The sequence below is a fragment of the Xyrauchen texanus genome, chromosome 11 (assembly GCF_025860055.1).
Source record: "Xyrauchen texanus isolate HMW12.3.18 chromosome 11, RBS_HiC_50CHRs, whole genome shotgun sequence".
Lineage (NCBI taxonomy): Eukaryota > Metazoa > Chordata > Actinopteri > Cypriniformes > Catostomidae > Xyrauchen > Xyrauchen texanus.
The window spans coordinates 19,841,577-19,858,706 of record NC_068286.1 but is presented as its reverse complement, the minus strand read 5'-3'; the positions used below and the strand labels follow the sequence as shown (position 1 = coordinate 19,858,706).

The window sequence follows — 17,130 nt, the reverse complement described above, 5'->3', positions numbered from 1 at the left end:
TAATTAAAAAATAATACATTTAAATTAAAGTGTTGCTCAATGGCATATTTCTGTTCTTAGTTCTGCTGCTAATGTTTTGTAGACTTTGTTATTAAAAGAGTGTTGTTCAGTAACCTGTTTTTGTGTTTTGCTTTGGTACCGAAAATGAGTACCGTGAAGTTTCACCGGTATTGAAATTTCTACTGAAATTTTGGTACCTGTTATGTATGACCTTGTCTTGTTTTTCTGTTGCCCCTTTGTTTTCCATTTTTGTCACTTTGGTTATTCCATAGTTTTCACTTTTGTCCCTTCTGTAGCTCCACAGTCTTGTTAGCCCTCGTGTTCACTGTTCATTGTTTTCACCTGCCCTCGTTAGTTTCCCATTGGTTTCTGTTTATCACCTTGTCATGTTATTTTGAGTTCTGTTTGTTCATTGGCCCTTTTGTCTTATGTTCATGTATTTATACCCTGTCTGTTTGTTCAGTCACTGTCGATCGTTGTTTGTTAGTGAATGTCGTTAAGCCTGCTCTGTGTTCCCTTCCCGAGTTTTCCATATACCTGTCTTGCTTGCTTGTTTCTTTGTTTGTTTGTTTGTTTATTTATTTAAGTTAATAAAAATACTGCAAGTGGATCCTCAACCTTCGTCTCCCTCCGCTATCTCTGCAATTCGTAACAGTACCGTGACAACACTACTTGAATTGATTCTATTTTACTGCATGTTTATACTTTGGAAAGCTTTTTTGGAAATTGTCAATAAAGCTTTATTGTTAAAAAACTTTTATTTATTTCTTAAGAATAAAATAAATATGCATTTTGACAGGAAAAGAAGTATATTTTATTAAATTTCTGCAATATTCATCATATCGATATATAATTTATTTTATTTTTATAATTATTTAATAGCTCTAAGACTTCATATTTATTTTAAAGGAAGAGTTCACTTAAAAATAAAAATTCTGTCATTATTTACTCACCCTCTTGTTGTTTTAAAGCCATTTGACTTCCTTTCTCTCTTATGCCGAACACAAAAGCAACTTTTTTACACAATGCGAACACATGGGCCACTGTGAACAAGATTTTCACAGAAAAATTGCTTACATTTGGTTGTTTCTCACCAAAACCTATCCTATGCTTTCAGAAGACTCTGAATATGAGATACAAGTCGCATGGACAAGTCGGATACTTCTGTCTCCTTTTTTAAGCTTTAAAATGAGACTATTTGCTGCCAACTTATTGAAAAGAAAAACCAAGATATGAATTAAAACATTTGTGTTTTTCATAAGAAAGTCACACAGGTGACTAGTTAATTTCTGACACTAGTAAATGTATAGTAGTAGTATACTACTAGAGGTAGCTAATTTACAGTATGACAGAATATTTTTTTTTACATCTGTAAAAGAAGCCACTGAACTTCCTGCTGAGTTTAACTCTTTTGAATCATGTATTTGTGACTCCACTGAGGATGTTAACACTTGATCTTGTGTCTTTTCTATAAAGTGTTATCTGACACCTGCCCCGTGTCTTTTTTACCTGCTGGTTCTATGTGTCACTGACTGTCTACCGGGCATAAGATGTTGATTTGTGGTCCTGTGCCCTATAGCTCAGTCACTGCAAAAAGGGTTTTAATTTGTACGGGCACAACTCAAAACCCAGCAAAGCACAGAGAAGCTTGTGTTTGTTTCCCACAAATGAGTTCAGAGGGAGGTGTGGGGGGTCTGAGTTTACTTTCTAGGTCACATCTGATGCCACAGTGTTGACCAATTTGAAAGATTTATCAAGCATAGTAAAGATGTGGTCTGCCTGTATGAGTTTAGTGAAAGCTTACGTGTCTCCCTGTTCCACTTCTGTCTCAATTTAATTGAGTTTGACCTACATTGCCAACAAATTTTAATTTTCCTGTGTCAAAGTAATTTTTTATCAATGGCTGGTGAATCCATCAATACAGTCAGATGCCAGCATAAATCACCAGGCTTCATCATCAGACAAACGGAAACACTTTTAAAGGTGCTGCAACATTTCCTCAATAACACTTAAATGACTGACAATTTGATGTGAATGATCAAGTTACTCTTTTGTTTGTGCAGTCATGCACAGCTAACAGCAGAAAACAGCTGATACTCACTGTGAGAAGTATAGAGATCACATGACCTGCTTAAGCAGAGCTATTGATTCAAATTAATCAAAGAATTCATTCAAATAAACACTTTGGATTGTGTTTGTGAGGTTTCTGCTTTCAGCAATTGTGCACACAACTGAATCCTTATGAGCAACAATCAGGTGTATGAATTCATAGCCCAGATCATGTTCTAATTAATTACAGTCTCAGAACATGCAAACACATAACAAATTATGGCACTCACTTAATGCATTATAGCATGTTTAATTATAGTTAAGTAATTTAGATTACAATGGTTTGACAGTATATATTGCTGGGTAGATATGCCACGGCTACAAGGCAGACACTTGGCGCAGTGTCAACAAAAGCTGTTTCAGGAAGTTCAAATGAGGACAAGCATTACAAACTTACAATCCCAAGCATACAGTAGCTACACTTTTATTACTTTTTATTACTTAACATATTTTATAACAGCACCAATATACAGTATGCTTGCCATTGCCAAAATGCCAATTATCGAAGTTAAATCAATTCAGATAATTAGAAAACAAACTCATAATTTTCCAAAAGTCGTCACAGAGTAAAATTAATGGGAAAAATAGAAGTAACATGTCAAAAGCATTCACTATTTACAACCGTTTTCTTGTATTTAATATTTTAAAATACATATAATATTATAATTCATATTTTATTTGAAATATAACTGTGTGTATTAAAAGCATAAAAGGAGAGGGCAGAAAGATCAAAACCCTTTCTGCTTTGAACAATTGAATACCACACAAGGGTAGATTGCAGTAGTTATTTGTTTTATTTAATTTATTTAATTTTTGGTATTGCTGGATTAGTTATTCATGCATTCTTATCATTTGAGTGTACAGAGTAGCATACAAAGGTTTTGTTTGATATGACGCTTTAAAAAATCCCTTCATTTTTTGCGTGTGAGCGCCCTGATAAAGATGAAGTCCACATAAGTGGAAAATGGGAACTTATTCCCTCAAAAGTTGAGAAAACATGTTAGTTATTATGAATAATTTTCAACATTAACATATCTGTGGTAAATGTGCTTCATTTTAATATAAATGTTTTTATATTTTATTTTGTTATAACTGTACAATATGGTTCTAATCATTAACAATAGTAAATGCATTCCTATATATTTACTGTGCATTTTCACATTGAGAATAAATGTATTCAGAACATACATTCCACATTTTTTAATGCAAATACTTTTTTTAATTGGTAGTGATTTGATGATGCTGGCCATTAATTTTAATCAGAATTCTTTATTCAGCTTTATAGAAAATCAGCTGTAATGTCTATAACGTCTCATATGAATAACTAACACTCCTGGACACATAATAAACTATTTGATGAAAAAAAATCTTTCTATAGCTTGATACGACTTCACAAATTAGTACCGCTGTCCACATATCTGGACATACATTTTTAGGAAAACGATGTGTTATTATTTGTTTTGCTTGTTTATCAGACACTACTAGTTACAAATCAGAGAGGGAAATGGAAAATCCACGCAGCAGTCACACAGGGGTCTCAGGAGGTTAAGATGACTCATAAGGGGGCGCACATCCTTCAGCTGCCACAGAAACATAAATGGACAAAAGTTGTTTTAAATGTATTCTACATAATATTATTTTTGAAATATGTGTAATCCAAATTATGTGCTTAAAAGTAATTTACAATAAAAAAGTCAGTAACAATAATCTGATTACAAGAATTTAAAATGTAATGTGTAATACGTTAACTTTTAAAAGATTCGGATTAGAATGGCAGGTTGAAGTGCCCAACATTATTCATCCCCATAGCCATTTGTTCCTTTCAAATAAGCAATATAAAAATAGTCTGCAACACTTTTCTCTCAGGGAGGTTACACTGCAGGACTAATTATAGCTAATTATTCCTCTCTCAGGGATATGCCCTTTCATCTGCTGTAGGAACATTGAGAGTTGGCCCAACTCCACTGCAAAGATCTCTCACCCTGTACTGGTTCTTCCTTAACATGCCTCCTCTAGCTTAGGCCACACTAGCTTGCAGACTGGCCATCAAACAGCACACTCATGCAGATCACATGGAATTTTGCTGTATTGTGAATTTTCAAAACTGAATATGTATTAAGGTTTAACCGTTTTACCATTTAACATGCTCAAGTGTAAAATGCCCAACTTTGGTAAAAGTAGCCTGTATTGCATGTGTAATATATTTCTCAATGACAGTGTAGTGGAGGACTAATTAATCTAATGAATCAGCAAAATATGGCCTTAATAGGCTAGAGCAAGTTAAGAAAGAGAGAACAAAAAAGTTAATTCACAAAATAATCAGTGTTATACAATGAATGATTGGCTATAGTGTTGCAATTTGTGGCCAGATTGCATTGATCAAGGATCTAATTTAATGAATAGTTCACCCAAAAATGAATAGTTCACCATAATCTGTCACGAACCCCGCTCCTCTGCCCCATCCCCGCTTCGTCGCACACACACTCACTCCTCAAGCTCGCTCCGCCCCCTCAAGCTTTTCACGCTCTTTTTGCTCGCTCGAGCCCTCACGCCCACTTTGCTCCTACTCGCTCACATGCTCGTAGGCAATCTCCCTTCCTCGAGTTTCTCACGCGTTTCCAATCCCCCAGAACATTATGACCACCTGCACTCGCGTCATCTGCACTCCTGCACATTAGTTTCACCTGCACTCGTCTCATCACCTATCATTCTTTACACCTGCACTCGCCCCTTTATATTTCACAACCCGTTCGTCTCACTCCTGTTGGTTATTATATTTAGTTTCCTGTGTCTTTGCCCCCGCTAGTCTCGTCTAGTTTTGCTCACCTCTTGAACGCCTCTTGATTACCCCCTTAGCTTGCCAGCTCCTCGTTCCCCTAGTACCCCTGTCTACTCCCTTTGTTAGTTTACCCACCTCTCGATCCTGTTTACCCCGGCTTTGACCCTCGCTCCCCTCGACTACTCTCCCGGATTTGCCCCCTTTACTCTCTTTGTTTCCCCGGCTTTTGACCCTACGCTTCCCTCGACAACTCTTCACTGGATTTGCCTGTTTGTACTTTTGCCTGCTTTTATTGTTTCAATAAAAACAGTTTTTTGACTTACATTGTGACTGTCTCATCTTGTGTGTGTGTGTCCGGGTTACATAATCGCGTGATATGAGCACGAAGCGATCATCTGTGTTCCGCAAATGCTTTTGCGTCCTTGAATAACATATAATTTGTGAGTAAGGGCAGTTGGTGGACTTTCTGGTGCCCTCCTAGGGTAAGATGGTACCCCCCTAGTCTGCTTATAGGGATCGGCGGTACTGTTCATGCCATCTCTTAAGTGTGTCTTTCCTTTTTCTGCAGAACACCAACGAAGCATTTTAGAACAATACTTAAGCTCTTTTGGTCCATACAATGCAGTAAATGGCGACAAAAATTTGAGTGAGAATAGACAAAAATATTTAAAAAAAAATTCACTGTAAGTTTTGCCATAGCAGTCTCTAGGCATGATCATGAATTCAAGCTCGATTAAGGCCTGAGTATACTTCGGCTGTGCGCTATGCTGATGTTTCCGCGTACAGTATACGTGATGTAAATTCCGTCATAAGCCAGCCCACATGCCCTGACCGCACCGCCCTGATTTTCTGGACACGTGGATGCGGATATCTGCGCTGGTCGCAGTCATAATACACGTGTATAACGCTTCCATCTGTACTCAGGGTCAATGGAGTACAGGATACTCATTATCGCCAAGGAGACTGCTTATGCCACGATTTATGGTGAAATACATTTTTGGGTCTGTTCTCATCCAATCCGATTGTATCACTTCAGAAGGCATGGAATAAACCATTTGAGTCTTATGGACTGCTTTTCAGCTGTCTTTATGTGCTTTTATGAGCTTCACATTTTTTGGTCACCATTCACTTGCATTGTATGGACCTACAGAGCTGACATATTCTTCTAAAACTCTTTGCTTGTGTTCTGCAGTAGAAAGAAAGTCATACACATAAGGTATGGCATTTGGGTGAGTAAATGAGCAGGGAGTTTTCATTTTGGGGTGAACTATACCTTTAAGAGATTTAAAAGATTATAACACAGTTTTGAGTCACAACATAAGGGCATGATGGACAGGAGTTTTGTAAGAAAAAGGACATTAAACATGTATTTAAAATTTCATTGCCAGTGATGCGACTTGCTGCCCTATGCTATGCTGCATCACTAAATTGCATAATTTTGGTTGAAGGGGATTTCCCTTCAACTCTGTGTGTACACTTTCAATCTTTCTTATTGTCTTCAAATAAAAAAACGGCTGATTCTTTCAGCCAACACCCAATTCAAATTAAAATCTTTCTGCTAAAGCAAACTAGAAAAGAGAAAAATTAAGGCAAGAAGATTCCCTTTACACTACCATACACAGCTTGAAGGAATAAAACATTTCTCTCTCTCTCTCCACCCCCACCTTTCTTCCTCTGTCTTTCTCTCACTTGCTCTCTCTCTCTCTCTCTCTCTCCCTCTGTCTGTCTCCTTCTCTTTCAGTCTCTCTGTGTGACTCTGGTTTATTTTCTTTCAGGGTTATTATATAACATATGAATGATTCAATAATGGCTATATTAATGTAGATATCACAGATCTGCGTGAGTACCAAAGGGCGCCTGTGATGAACCTAATGGGCTATGAAGTAAGTGACAAAAAAAAAACCCAGATATACAGAAAGCGAAAACAAAGAAAAAGTAAAACAGAAAAGAAAGAGAGGACACACGCAGAGATACTGACTGACCAGGCGTAAAGCATGATGTTCGGGGCCAGATGGGGCTGGCGTAGCAGTGAACTACTCCACCTCTGACTGTCATCTACTCTGAAATTCTGGCTAAGCTGGATCTCATTAGGGTGAGGGTGACTTTGATTCTGTCAGCAGTGATGTGACTTACACATTATGGGTTGCTTTTAAAGTTAACTGCTGTATCATTGTGACTTACGACGCCATATATCTACATAGTTAATCCATCTCACTCTTGCCTTAGATTGACATACCCACAGAAACTTAATATTAAAGGAATTGTTCACCTGGAAAAAAATATCCCATATTTACTCATGTTGTTTAAATATGCGGTTTTTGGAATATATACCCAGCTAAGAATTGTATAATGGTGCTTTATAAGCCTCTGGTCACTATCAACTCTCATTCTATGGCAATTAATGATTCAAAGAAATTACTTTTGTGGTCCACAGAAAAAACTATTACAGCATACGGGTTTGGAATGACATGGTGATAATGAAAGAATATTCATTTTTGGATGAACTCCACATTTTCTCTTTCTGTTACAATATATATATATATATATATACAGGTGAAACTCGAAAAATTTGAATATCATGCAAAAGTTCATTAATTTCAGTAATTCAACTTAAAAGGTGAAACTAATATATTATATAGACTCATTACAAGCAAAGTAAGATATTTCAAGCCTTTATTTGATATAATTTTGATGATTATGGCTTACAGCTTATGAAAACCCCAAATTCAGAATCTCAGAAAATTAGAATATTACATGAAATCAATAAAAAAAAGGATTTTAAATACAGAAGTGTCGGCCCTCTGAAAAGTATAATCATGCATATGTACTCAGTACTTGGTTTGGGCCCCTTTGCATTAATTACTGCCTCAATGCGGCGTGGCATGGATGCTATCAGCCTGTGGCACTGCTGAGGTGTTATGGAAGACCAAGATGCTTCAATAGCAGCCTTCAGCTCTTCTGCATTGTTTGGTCTCATGTCTCTCATCTTTCTCTTGGCAATGCCCCATAGATTCTCTATGGGGTTCAGGTCAGGCGAGTTTGCTGGCCAATCAAGCACAGTAATATCATGGTCATTGAACCAGGTTTTGGTACTTTTGGCAGTGTGGGCAGGTGCCAAGTCCTGCTGGAAAATGAAGTCAGCATCTCCATAAAGCTTGTCTGCTGAAGGAAGCATGAAGTGCTCTAAAATGTCCCGGTAGACGGCTGCGTTGACTCTGGACTTAATAAAGCACAGTGGACCAACACCAGCCGATGACATGGCTCCCCAAACCAACACAGACTGTGGAAACTTCACACTGGACTTCAAGCATCTTGGATTGTGTGCCTCTCCATTCTTCCTCCAGACTCTGGGACCTTGGTTTCCAAATGAGATGCAAAATTTGCTCTCATCAGAAAAGAGGACTTTGGACCACTGAGCAACAGACCAGTTCTTTTTTCTTTAGCCCAGGTAAGACGTTTGACATTTGAAGCCCATGTCCAGGACCCGTCTGTGTGTGGTGGCTCTTGATGCAGTAACTCCAGCCTCAGTCCACTCCTTGTGAAGCTCCCCACACATTTGAATGGCCTTTTCCTGACAATCCTCTCCAGGCTACGGTCATCCCTGCTGCTTGTGCACCTTTTTCTTCCACACTTTTCCCTTCCACTTAACTTTCTATTAATGTGCTTTGATACAGCACTTTGAGAACATCCAACTTCTTTTGCAATTACCTTTTGAGGCTTTCCCTCCTTGTGGAGGGTGTCAATGATGGTTTTCTGCACAACTGTCAGGTCAGCAGTCTTCCCCATGATTGTGAATTCAACTGAACCAGACTGAGAGACCATTTAAAGGCTCAGGAACCCTTTGCAGGTGTTTAGCTGATTAGAGTGTGATACTTTGAGCCTACAATACTGAACCTTTTCACAATATTCTAATTTTCTGAGATTCTGAATTTGGGGTTTTCATAAGCTGTAAGCCATAATCATCAAAATTATATCAAATAAAGGCTTGAAATGTCTTACTTTGCTTGTAATGAGTCTATATAATATATTAGTTTCACCTTTTAAGTTGAATTACTGAAATTAATGAACTTTTGCACGATATTCTAATTTTTCGCGTTTCACCTGTATATATATATATATATATATATATATATATATATATATATATATATATATATATATATATATATTTATTTATTTTGGGGGTACATTTGGGGAACATGATTAGTAGGATGCATGTCTGACCACACTATCCTTACCCTCCAATTAAAAAATAAATTCATTTACACATGCATTATCAATTAAATAGCACTAAGACTGTACACTATGTTAGTCATACATTTTAATAATTTACTGCAGCCTAGTAGCCAGTCAGAAGGGACTGCTCCATAATAGATGGAGCTGCAGTGGTGAGATCAGCTTCAATCCTCACTTTTAAGTAAACAGACTTTAAAAAACCTGCTTAAATGACATTTGCAAAGCTACACTTACTATTCTCTATAGCTCTATAGCAAAAAAGGCTTGTTCAGTAAACAAACTTGACTGAGAGCTTTGAATGTATGGACAGCTGCCACATTTAAGTTCTCTCATTAATCAAGTTAACATTACATGTTTGCTAAAATCATTAGTGTAGTAAATAAGACATGCTTGAAAATGCTATAGTAAATGAGTGCTTGGCTGACTATTTCTGAGGACATCTGGGATGGGGTGAAAATCATTAGCTATAGTGTTAGAGCTCGACTAGCTGTAATTGTCTCATCTCAGAATAGCATCAAATGAACAGTCCAAACGGATTCAATATATCACTCAGTAAACCCAGCAAACATCTGACTTTTATACAAATCTAGCCTGTCAGAAGGGATAAGCTTTATACAACTTTGCACTTTGCAAGCTCGTTAAATAAATTAAATAAACCAGAAAATGTACAGTCTGGCAGGCAAACATTTACGACTTCTATAATTGGTCAGTATTTCTTATTGGCCTGTTGTGGTTGACCCATATGGCAATGGATACATTGCACCAAAAGGTAATCCCAAAAACACAAGCATAAGTATATAACCAGTATACATTAACCAGTTCACATCACCACAATAGCGAACCAGGCTTTTTTAGGATATCACTCTTTAGTTTTACCATATTTGTCCTGGTTGCAGATGAGTTAGTTTTTGTGTAGCTGGAGTATTGAGGCTGAAAAAAAAAACACTGTGTTTCTGTTCTCAAATTAAGATTTTGGGTCTTTCTTTCCTCAACTCTCTCTCCCACTGTTTGTGCATGCTTCATAAAAATTGCTTGTTTATCGTTGTTTCTGTGAGAAAGGCTCATGACCTGCCATTAATTATTTATGATGTTACAACATAATACATTTTCATTACACAAGTTATTGCCAGGCCTTCTGTAATGTTGGATGGGATCACATGCTGGTCTGATTAGAAGCTATATTTACTGAACCACAAAAGTATAAGGGGTAATGTAAGTACTCCCAGTACAGACAAGGTATAGACATAAAGTTTCAAATAAAAGTAATTTGCTAGTCATTTAATCACATTGACTAGGAGCTCCCAGTTGTGATTTTGAGCAATTTCAGATTTTTGTCCCAAAGAGTTTGTAACTCTTCTTGAACTACTATAGATGGGCATATCTGATTTGGTTGGTTTTACAAGAATAATTTAGAGATGTGATTTGAACATTTTAGTAATGTACATGTTCAGCAATCAATCCTTGAATGAGGTGGAAGAATGCAACACTGCTTCTCTATGAACATTAGAATGATTTTGCTGAGATTAGGATTTCTCAATTTAAAATTGGCATTGTGATAACAGAACGTTCATTAATATAAATATTTGGAATAGGATGAATGCAATGTTCAAGTATATTATAACTCTAGTGTCTGTCAAAAGATATGAGATTTCATACCTCCCTCAATATTTCTTTGCAACACCCAAATAAAACTTAATGCATATGTCTTACCTTTCCATGTTCTCTGTAAGGAAGCCTGGGCCTGGATAGCCCTCCCCCCTGGTAGAGAGAGGCGCCTGTGACAAGCCTGGGTGAGTTTTCCACGTCTCCATTAATCCAGCAACTGGAGAAATTAGATTCAACAAGGGGTTCGTCTGGTCCCTCAAATTGTGGCGTGAAAATGACATTGTTCCTTGCGCTCCGATCTGGTAATGAAATGAATGTCCACCCGAATTAACGCCAACAATAGCCGACGTGGGAACATTATTATTCTCTTGGTAATAGCTGCCATCATTGGTTTCCTGTTTAATCCCCTTGGGCAGGCCATTGTTAGGAAATACACCAGGTTCATAGTTGCAATTTAGAGACGAAACAGGAGGTCCCAAGATCCCAGAAAGACTATATTCATCAAAATTATCCCTCAAAGACAAGTATGTGGTCTCTGTAGCAGGAAAGCAGCCCAGGGACTGATGCGGTTCACCAAACTTGGAGTTTGAACAAGTCACCTCTCTGTTTGGCTCAGTCTTAATCTGAGTTACAAAAGGAGAATGTGGTATGGTGCTCTTGCTACTGCCTAGGCACATACTCCTGTAATCAGTACCAGGTTCGTTTTTTATATACTTTACCACTCCCATAGCATCCAGGCCTATGTTAAATATTTCCCCGTCCACATTTTCTACCTTTGGGAACTCAAATCCCTTAAAGTCATTCTCTCTTCCCTCAGGGCTGTTTACGTCATTCTGCACTAGTCCCAGTCCACTGGGAGGGCTTGAGACAGAGAAGCCCCTCGATGAGTTCCTGGGACTGACCATGGCCATGGTGCCAACAGTGGGCGGACTGGAGATAGATGGTCTAATGTTACCGACATTGCCTCCATTTCCCACTGGGCTTGAGACCGATGATATCATGTTAGTGTTGCAAGAAAGCGGTGACCTCACGCTGCCTATACTGTGAGGGCTGGAAACTGGAGACTTCATTACACTGAGAGGACTAGCCAGTGGAGGTGACCCCAACATGCTAGACTTCACCGGGCTACAGGTGCTGGAGCTTGTGTGGCGACCTTGTGTCAAGTTTGTGCTGGCAGGAGCCAGTGATGGACAATCAGAGTCAAAGTAGGTGGGGCTGGTAGTGGATGACACTAGGTTGTTTCCAGTAGGACTAGACATGTGTCCAGACCCATCGGTACCGCAAGAGAAAGCAGAGACCAGTGCAGAGGACACAGAGGCAGAGCCTACAGCACACTCCTGAGAGCCATTATTGGGAATTTGGGACACAGCTGGGAATGGAGCTTGAGGAGCTTTCATCTTTGGGCTCCCAGCCGTTCTAGGCTGGCTGCCTTCAATTGCTCTCCCACAAAGAGGATACAATTTCCTCTGGCTACCCTGCCCTCCTGCAGGCCCTTGTTGGCCAAAGCCAATGTCTGCCTCCCTGGCAGCATTCATGTATAAGCCCATAGACTCAGCAACAGTTTTGGAGAGCTCCTTAGAGACTGTTTCTGACTTGCGGTTGTGGAAGGAGTTGTTGAAGGGGGGATAAACTAGAGGTTGATTCTGGTTAAATCTAAGCATTGTTGTGTCAGTAATCTTAAAGTTGTTATCCTTGCACAAAGACGGCACGTTGGGGGCATTGCTTGAGTTAACAATATCCATTAGCACATCACTGTTTGCCAAGTCCTCTTCTGCAGAACAGCAGTACTCCATGGTGTTTGACATCTGTGCCCATTTGTTTTCTGCATTTGCCCCCTCACTGTAACTTTGGTATCTTTTAGTCTCCATACCTGGGTCATTTGATAAACCTAATGAGCCAAAAAATAAAAGACAAGCAGTGACCTTAAGAGTTAGCATGGCAAAATTTGAATAGCACAGAGAAATCCCATTACTCTGTTTGCCCCACCAAATAGCACACAAAATAATTATTGGTTCTCAAATGTTTTGCACATCCTTTGTTGTTTTGTTGAAATTACAAAGATGAAATATATTGTTTATTTATGGGGTTTATTGGGCTATAAAGGGGTCAAATTGCACTTTTTCTAAAGGTGCACTTGGAAACTTTTTGTTCGTGTCACCTTGGACTTACGATTATACCTTGTGGTCTGGATGCAGCATCATTCAAAATCAATAGTTTTCAGTCACAGATGCTATTGTAGAAATTCATAATTCACAATCAGCCATGTTTAGTTTAAACAAGGAGTGAAAGTGTCCAATAAAAAGGGGTTACTGACATTAAGCGAGCAGTATTCAGATGGTCAAGTGATTCTCCCATCCCCATGTAGAATAAAACAGTTTTTATAAGGTAACTGATATAACTAGACCCCTATCTCATGTAAGCAGTCATGATTTTATGCATGTTTCAAAATGTATATTAATTTTTTTAAGAGTACAATTTTTGAATGAGGAAAAAACTACTGAGTGCACCTTTATTATTAGCCTTTTTTTTTTTCTTTTGTTTTACCACAGGTTCACTTAAATTAGAGGTCTGCCGCCCAATCACAGCCCGACGAGACCCGGGCTCTGGTAAGTTTTTCAAGTAGGTCTTCAGGTTTGGTTAGGGTTTGTATGAATTAAAAAATAAACAGGCTTACCAATCTTGTTTCACGCACACTCTACTCTCTCACTCACAGACATGTGCAAATGGATGAGTTAGGGGCTGTTCACTCCGAACATATTTTTTCGTGCATATGCTCTTTCACATTGTTTTCCTATGTAAACACATGCTGGACGAATGTCTTTGACATAAACACTGCATCTCACTTTTGCTTCAGTGTCTCGGGTAGGGTCGGGCCACACAGCTTGGGTATGGTTTGGGTTCGGGTTTCATTTTAAGGCCCCTGAAGACTAGATAGAAGACTCTCTAACTTAGATTAGTTTTCCTATATCATTTGTCATCTCTCTCTCTCTCTCTCTCTCTACTTCCCCCTTATTTCTTCACTGTGACTGCATGGGCAGGCCAAGATTCTGAACACCGAACAGGCAACGTTGTTGTGTAAATGTGGATAATGTTTCAGATTTCTGGCAACAGGAATCTGTGGATTTCAGAATGAGCTGTTTCTGCAGCTTGGTTTCAATAAAATTCTCTCTAGACCTGGGTGAACATTTTGACATCTGAAATTTACGGTATGTTTTCATTGTAGAGTGAACTCTTCTATCTCAAAAGATCATGAAACAATTGACTCCTCATGATATGACCCCTTTCTTTCCATTTGAGAGCAATTTCATGTCACGGTGTGAAAGCAGCCCTAAACCTCAGGGTAACAGTCAGAACTTTAGATCTGAAAATGACCACTTTCAATAAGCAGAGCAGAACATATTTCCAGAAAAGCTCACGAAGTCTAAACAGGAGCTATTTAAACCAACTTATAAATTAATCTAATTGATTTAGACAGCACCAAGAGGCTCAACTTTAGGTGAAAACACACACGCATACGCAAACAGAGAGAGGTTTAGGGGAGGGACTGAAGCTGTCCGCCTGCGTGACGATCCATATGCCATATGTTTAAACGTTCACTTTATATTAGCATGTACAATTTACAGTGCAATGCATAGACTACTTTCACCACCATACAAAGTTAATCATAAACTTCTCTTCTATAGCAACATACATTAATATTATAGCAAGGGTAAAGCAACGTAAAAATTGTAGTGCAGCTTGTAAACAGGACAGTATTGCCGTCTTTTTCTTCCCACGATACCGTAATTCAGCGGGCAACCATTGGACAGAACCAGACGCCGGGGAGTTTATCATGCCTCTCACGGATTGGTCCGGTCGCTCTGTCATTCTCTTATTTATTAGCTTTGTAGTCACAACATCGCTGCAGCTTTCTTTACGCTATTGAAATTGCGAACTTTGCTCTACGCAAGGGCTGTAAAAACTTGGTCAACTAAGTTAGTTCTTGCGCGTGATATTACATGCTGCATTGCACAGCGACATCAAAGAATCGTGACTGTGACGCAGTTATTTCTGTTTCGAATAAATGACATAGTCATTGTTCAATTGTGATGGTAGAAACAATCTCGTCAAACAAGGTGGAACATCACTGTAAATTATGCCCGTCAGTGTGAATAAACATCAGTTTAATTCAACTCGAGATTCAATTATGTAGGCTACAATCTACACGTACAATATAAACATTAGATAAGAATTGGGGATTAAGATGATGACGTTATGTGACAGATACAAGCTGGTATCCCGTGAAGAAGTTAAAAAAACGGAACGACAGAGATAACGTTGAGCTTTGTCATTCTGCTGCACGAGCCCCGACAAAGAAACAAATGTTTTGAAATATCTTTAACACAAAAAAGTAAGCCATAAAGAGCTGTTAAGTTGTATTCACTTACATAAATCCTGTAGGCAGCTGAATGGGTTTACCCCAGAAAACGCCAAACAAATTCAACGCAGATTGTTGTTAATGACGTTTCAGTGATTAATAATTCTTGCTATTATTTACAGTTTCTGTAATGGTGATTGTCGGTTGTTGCTCTTGCCTTAATCGTCACTTTGAAGTGGGAATTCTGTACTCCGCGCAATGCACAGCGGGTCCTGTCAAGTTAATTCACGTGAACATTGTCTTGGTGCGTGTTATTCAAAACATTGCAAGTTTTAGAAACTTCCACGCGACTGATCAACATTCTAACGCAGTTCATAATGCCCTCTCTCTCTCTCTCTCTCTCTCTCTCTCTCTCTCTCTCTCTCTCTCTCTCTCTCTCGCGACATAATATTAAGACATCTTACCGTAATTACGACATCCCAAATGCACAGTTTTCTCTACTGGTGACCACTAGTAATCCAAAGGAGGGGAAAATCTAAATAGTGTCAAGTTGTTTTTAGAAGTATTCCCACTGTTGCGACTGCTTACATCTACTAGTTTCAGTTGTGACAGCTGAACGCGCGATCCTCAACGACAGCAAACTGTACGCGTAACAACAGTCGGCAGCGACTCCCAAAGGTCCTGTCGACAGTTTTCTGTTTACGTGCACATTACTACTAGATTGGTGATTTTTGAAGGCGCCCAACAGAAGACTAATGATAAAAACAGCGGACGGATTCAGACAGACTTGCGTGGCGACGTCATTCTGTGCACATGGACACTCCTACTGCAATGAGAGCTCGGGTGGGAGGGGGCGATGAGCGTGCTCAGGTAAATAAGGCTCTAGCGCTTCATTCAGAAGTAGGGCAAGGTAGATTGATTACGCAGGCGCTGACCTGTGCATCTGGGGCAAATAGATGCAAACAATAGGGCAAACTCACAAAATGCTATTTTGTGTTATCTCTGAAGATCTATATTATAGAGTCAGATAATATGATAATTTCTGCACTGTTTCATGTCTAATTTGAGAACCTTTTTATCCTGTTCAATGCCATTTCCAAAAAAAAAAAATATTTAAAAAGTATACACATATGTTGTCCACTTAATTAAAGCCTGGAAGCGCAACATTGTTTTTCGTCCGGAGCTTTGACCAGTGACCCTGGTACTGATCAAGCTTTCAAATGACTAATTGATGGAAGTATACTGTGTCTCCAAGAAATAGCAATGCTTTTGTCCCCCACTCTCATTTCCTTCTTCAGTGGTTCCTTTGAGAAAATACCTCAGAGCAATTATCTTCATTGAAATAATCTAAATATTCTTCTTCTTCTTTTCATTTAGAAATATATTACAAGATGGGTGCATCATTTTCATCATTTAGGAAGGTTAGATCTTGCAAGCATTTCATATTATTGGGCAAAAGTTATTTGTGAATGTCCACTGGAAGTGGTTCATGTTCATTTCGAGCCTGGACAACAGCTAGAGCTGAGATGGTCATACTGTAGTTTCACGAACAACTACTGCAGTGTTAGCAACACCAACTGCTCTAGGTGTTGTTTCAAGACTCTTCACTAATTAAGCTTTACATGAATCTCTGTCATCTGACTGCCATCCAACAGTGGTTTGACACTAATGCTCCCTTTGAAACAATCTAACAGCAGGTGGTGCAATTTTTATCATCTGACTTGGGAATTTGATGGCAAGGTCTTCACTGCTTATGTAATCATAATGTTGGGGTGGTATTTCACATATGCACTTATCCTCAGTCTCTGGAGTGTGTCATATGGTGGCAGAAATAGGAAAGACTAATGTTAGTGTGTAAAAAGCATATGAAGTGTTCTATATGTTAATTACATGGGCTAAAGTCTGAAAGTTGTGTGTGTTTTTTTTTTTTTTTTTTTTGCTGGTTACATGAATAAACTCTTGCTTCAGGCCTTTTATTTTCACTAGTCACTGGTGGAGACAATTTCTGTCAAAAAGAGATTCATGACCTTTGAGGCTGTCGCTA

The 17,130-nt window shown here is 38.7% G+C and overlaps 1 protein-coding gene across 2 annotated transcripts in view; it reads right to left on the bottom strand.

The window, feature by feature from the left end:
• Positions 1-15,862, bottom strand: part of LOC127651225 (mineralocorticoid receptor-like) — a 169,183-nt gene extending 153,321 nt beyond the window's left edge. The window contains exons 1-2 of one of the 2 annotated variants that reach the window (XM_052136958.1): positions 15,551-15,862; positions 10,835-12,617 (exon numbers count right to left, since the gene is read on the bottom strand). In XM_052136958.1, the coding sequence (XP_051992918.1) occupies positions 10,835-12,597 (1,763 nt within the window). In that variant the 5' untranslated portion in view covers positions 12,598-12,617; positions 15,551-15,862. Of the gene's footprint in view, positions 1-10,834; positions 12,618-15,156; positions 15,352-15,550 lie in introns of those variants that run through there. The other variant, XM_052136959.1, reaches the window with a different exon arrangement.
• Positions 15,863-17,130: the final 1,268 nt, after the last annotated feature.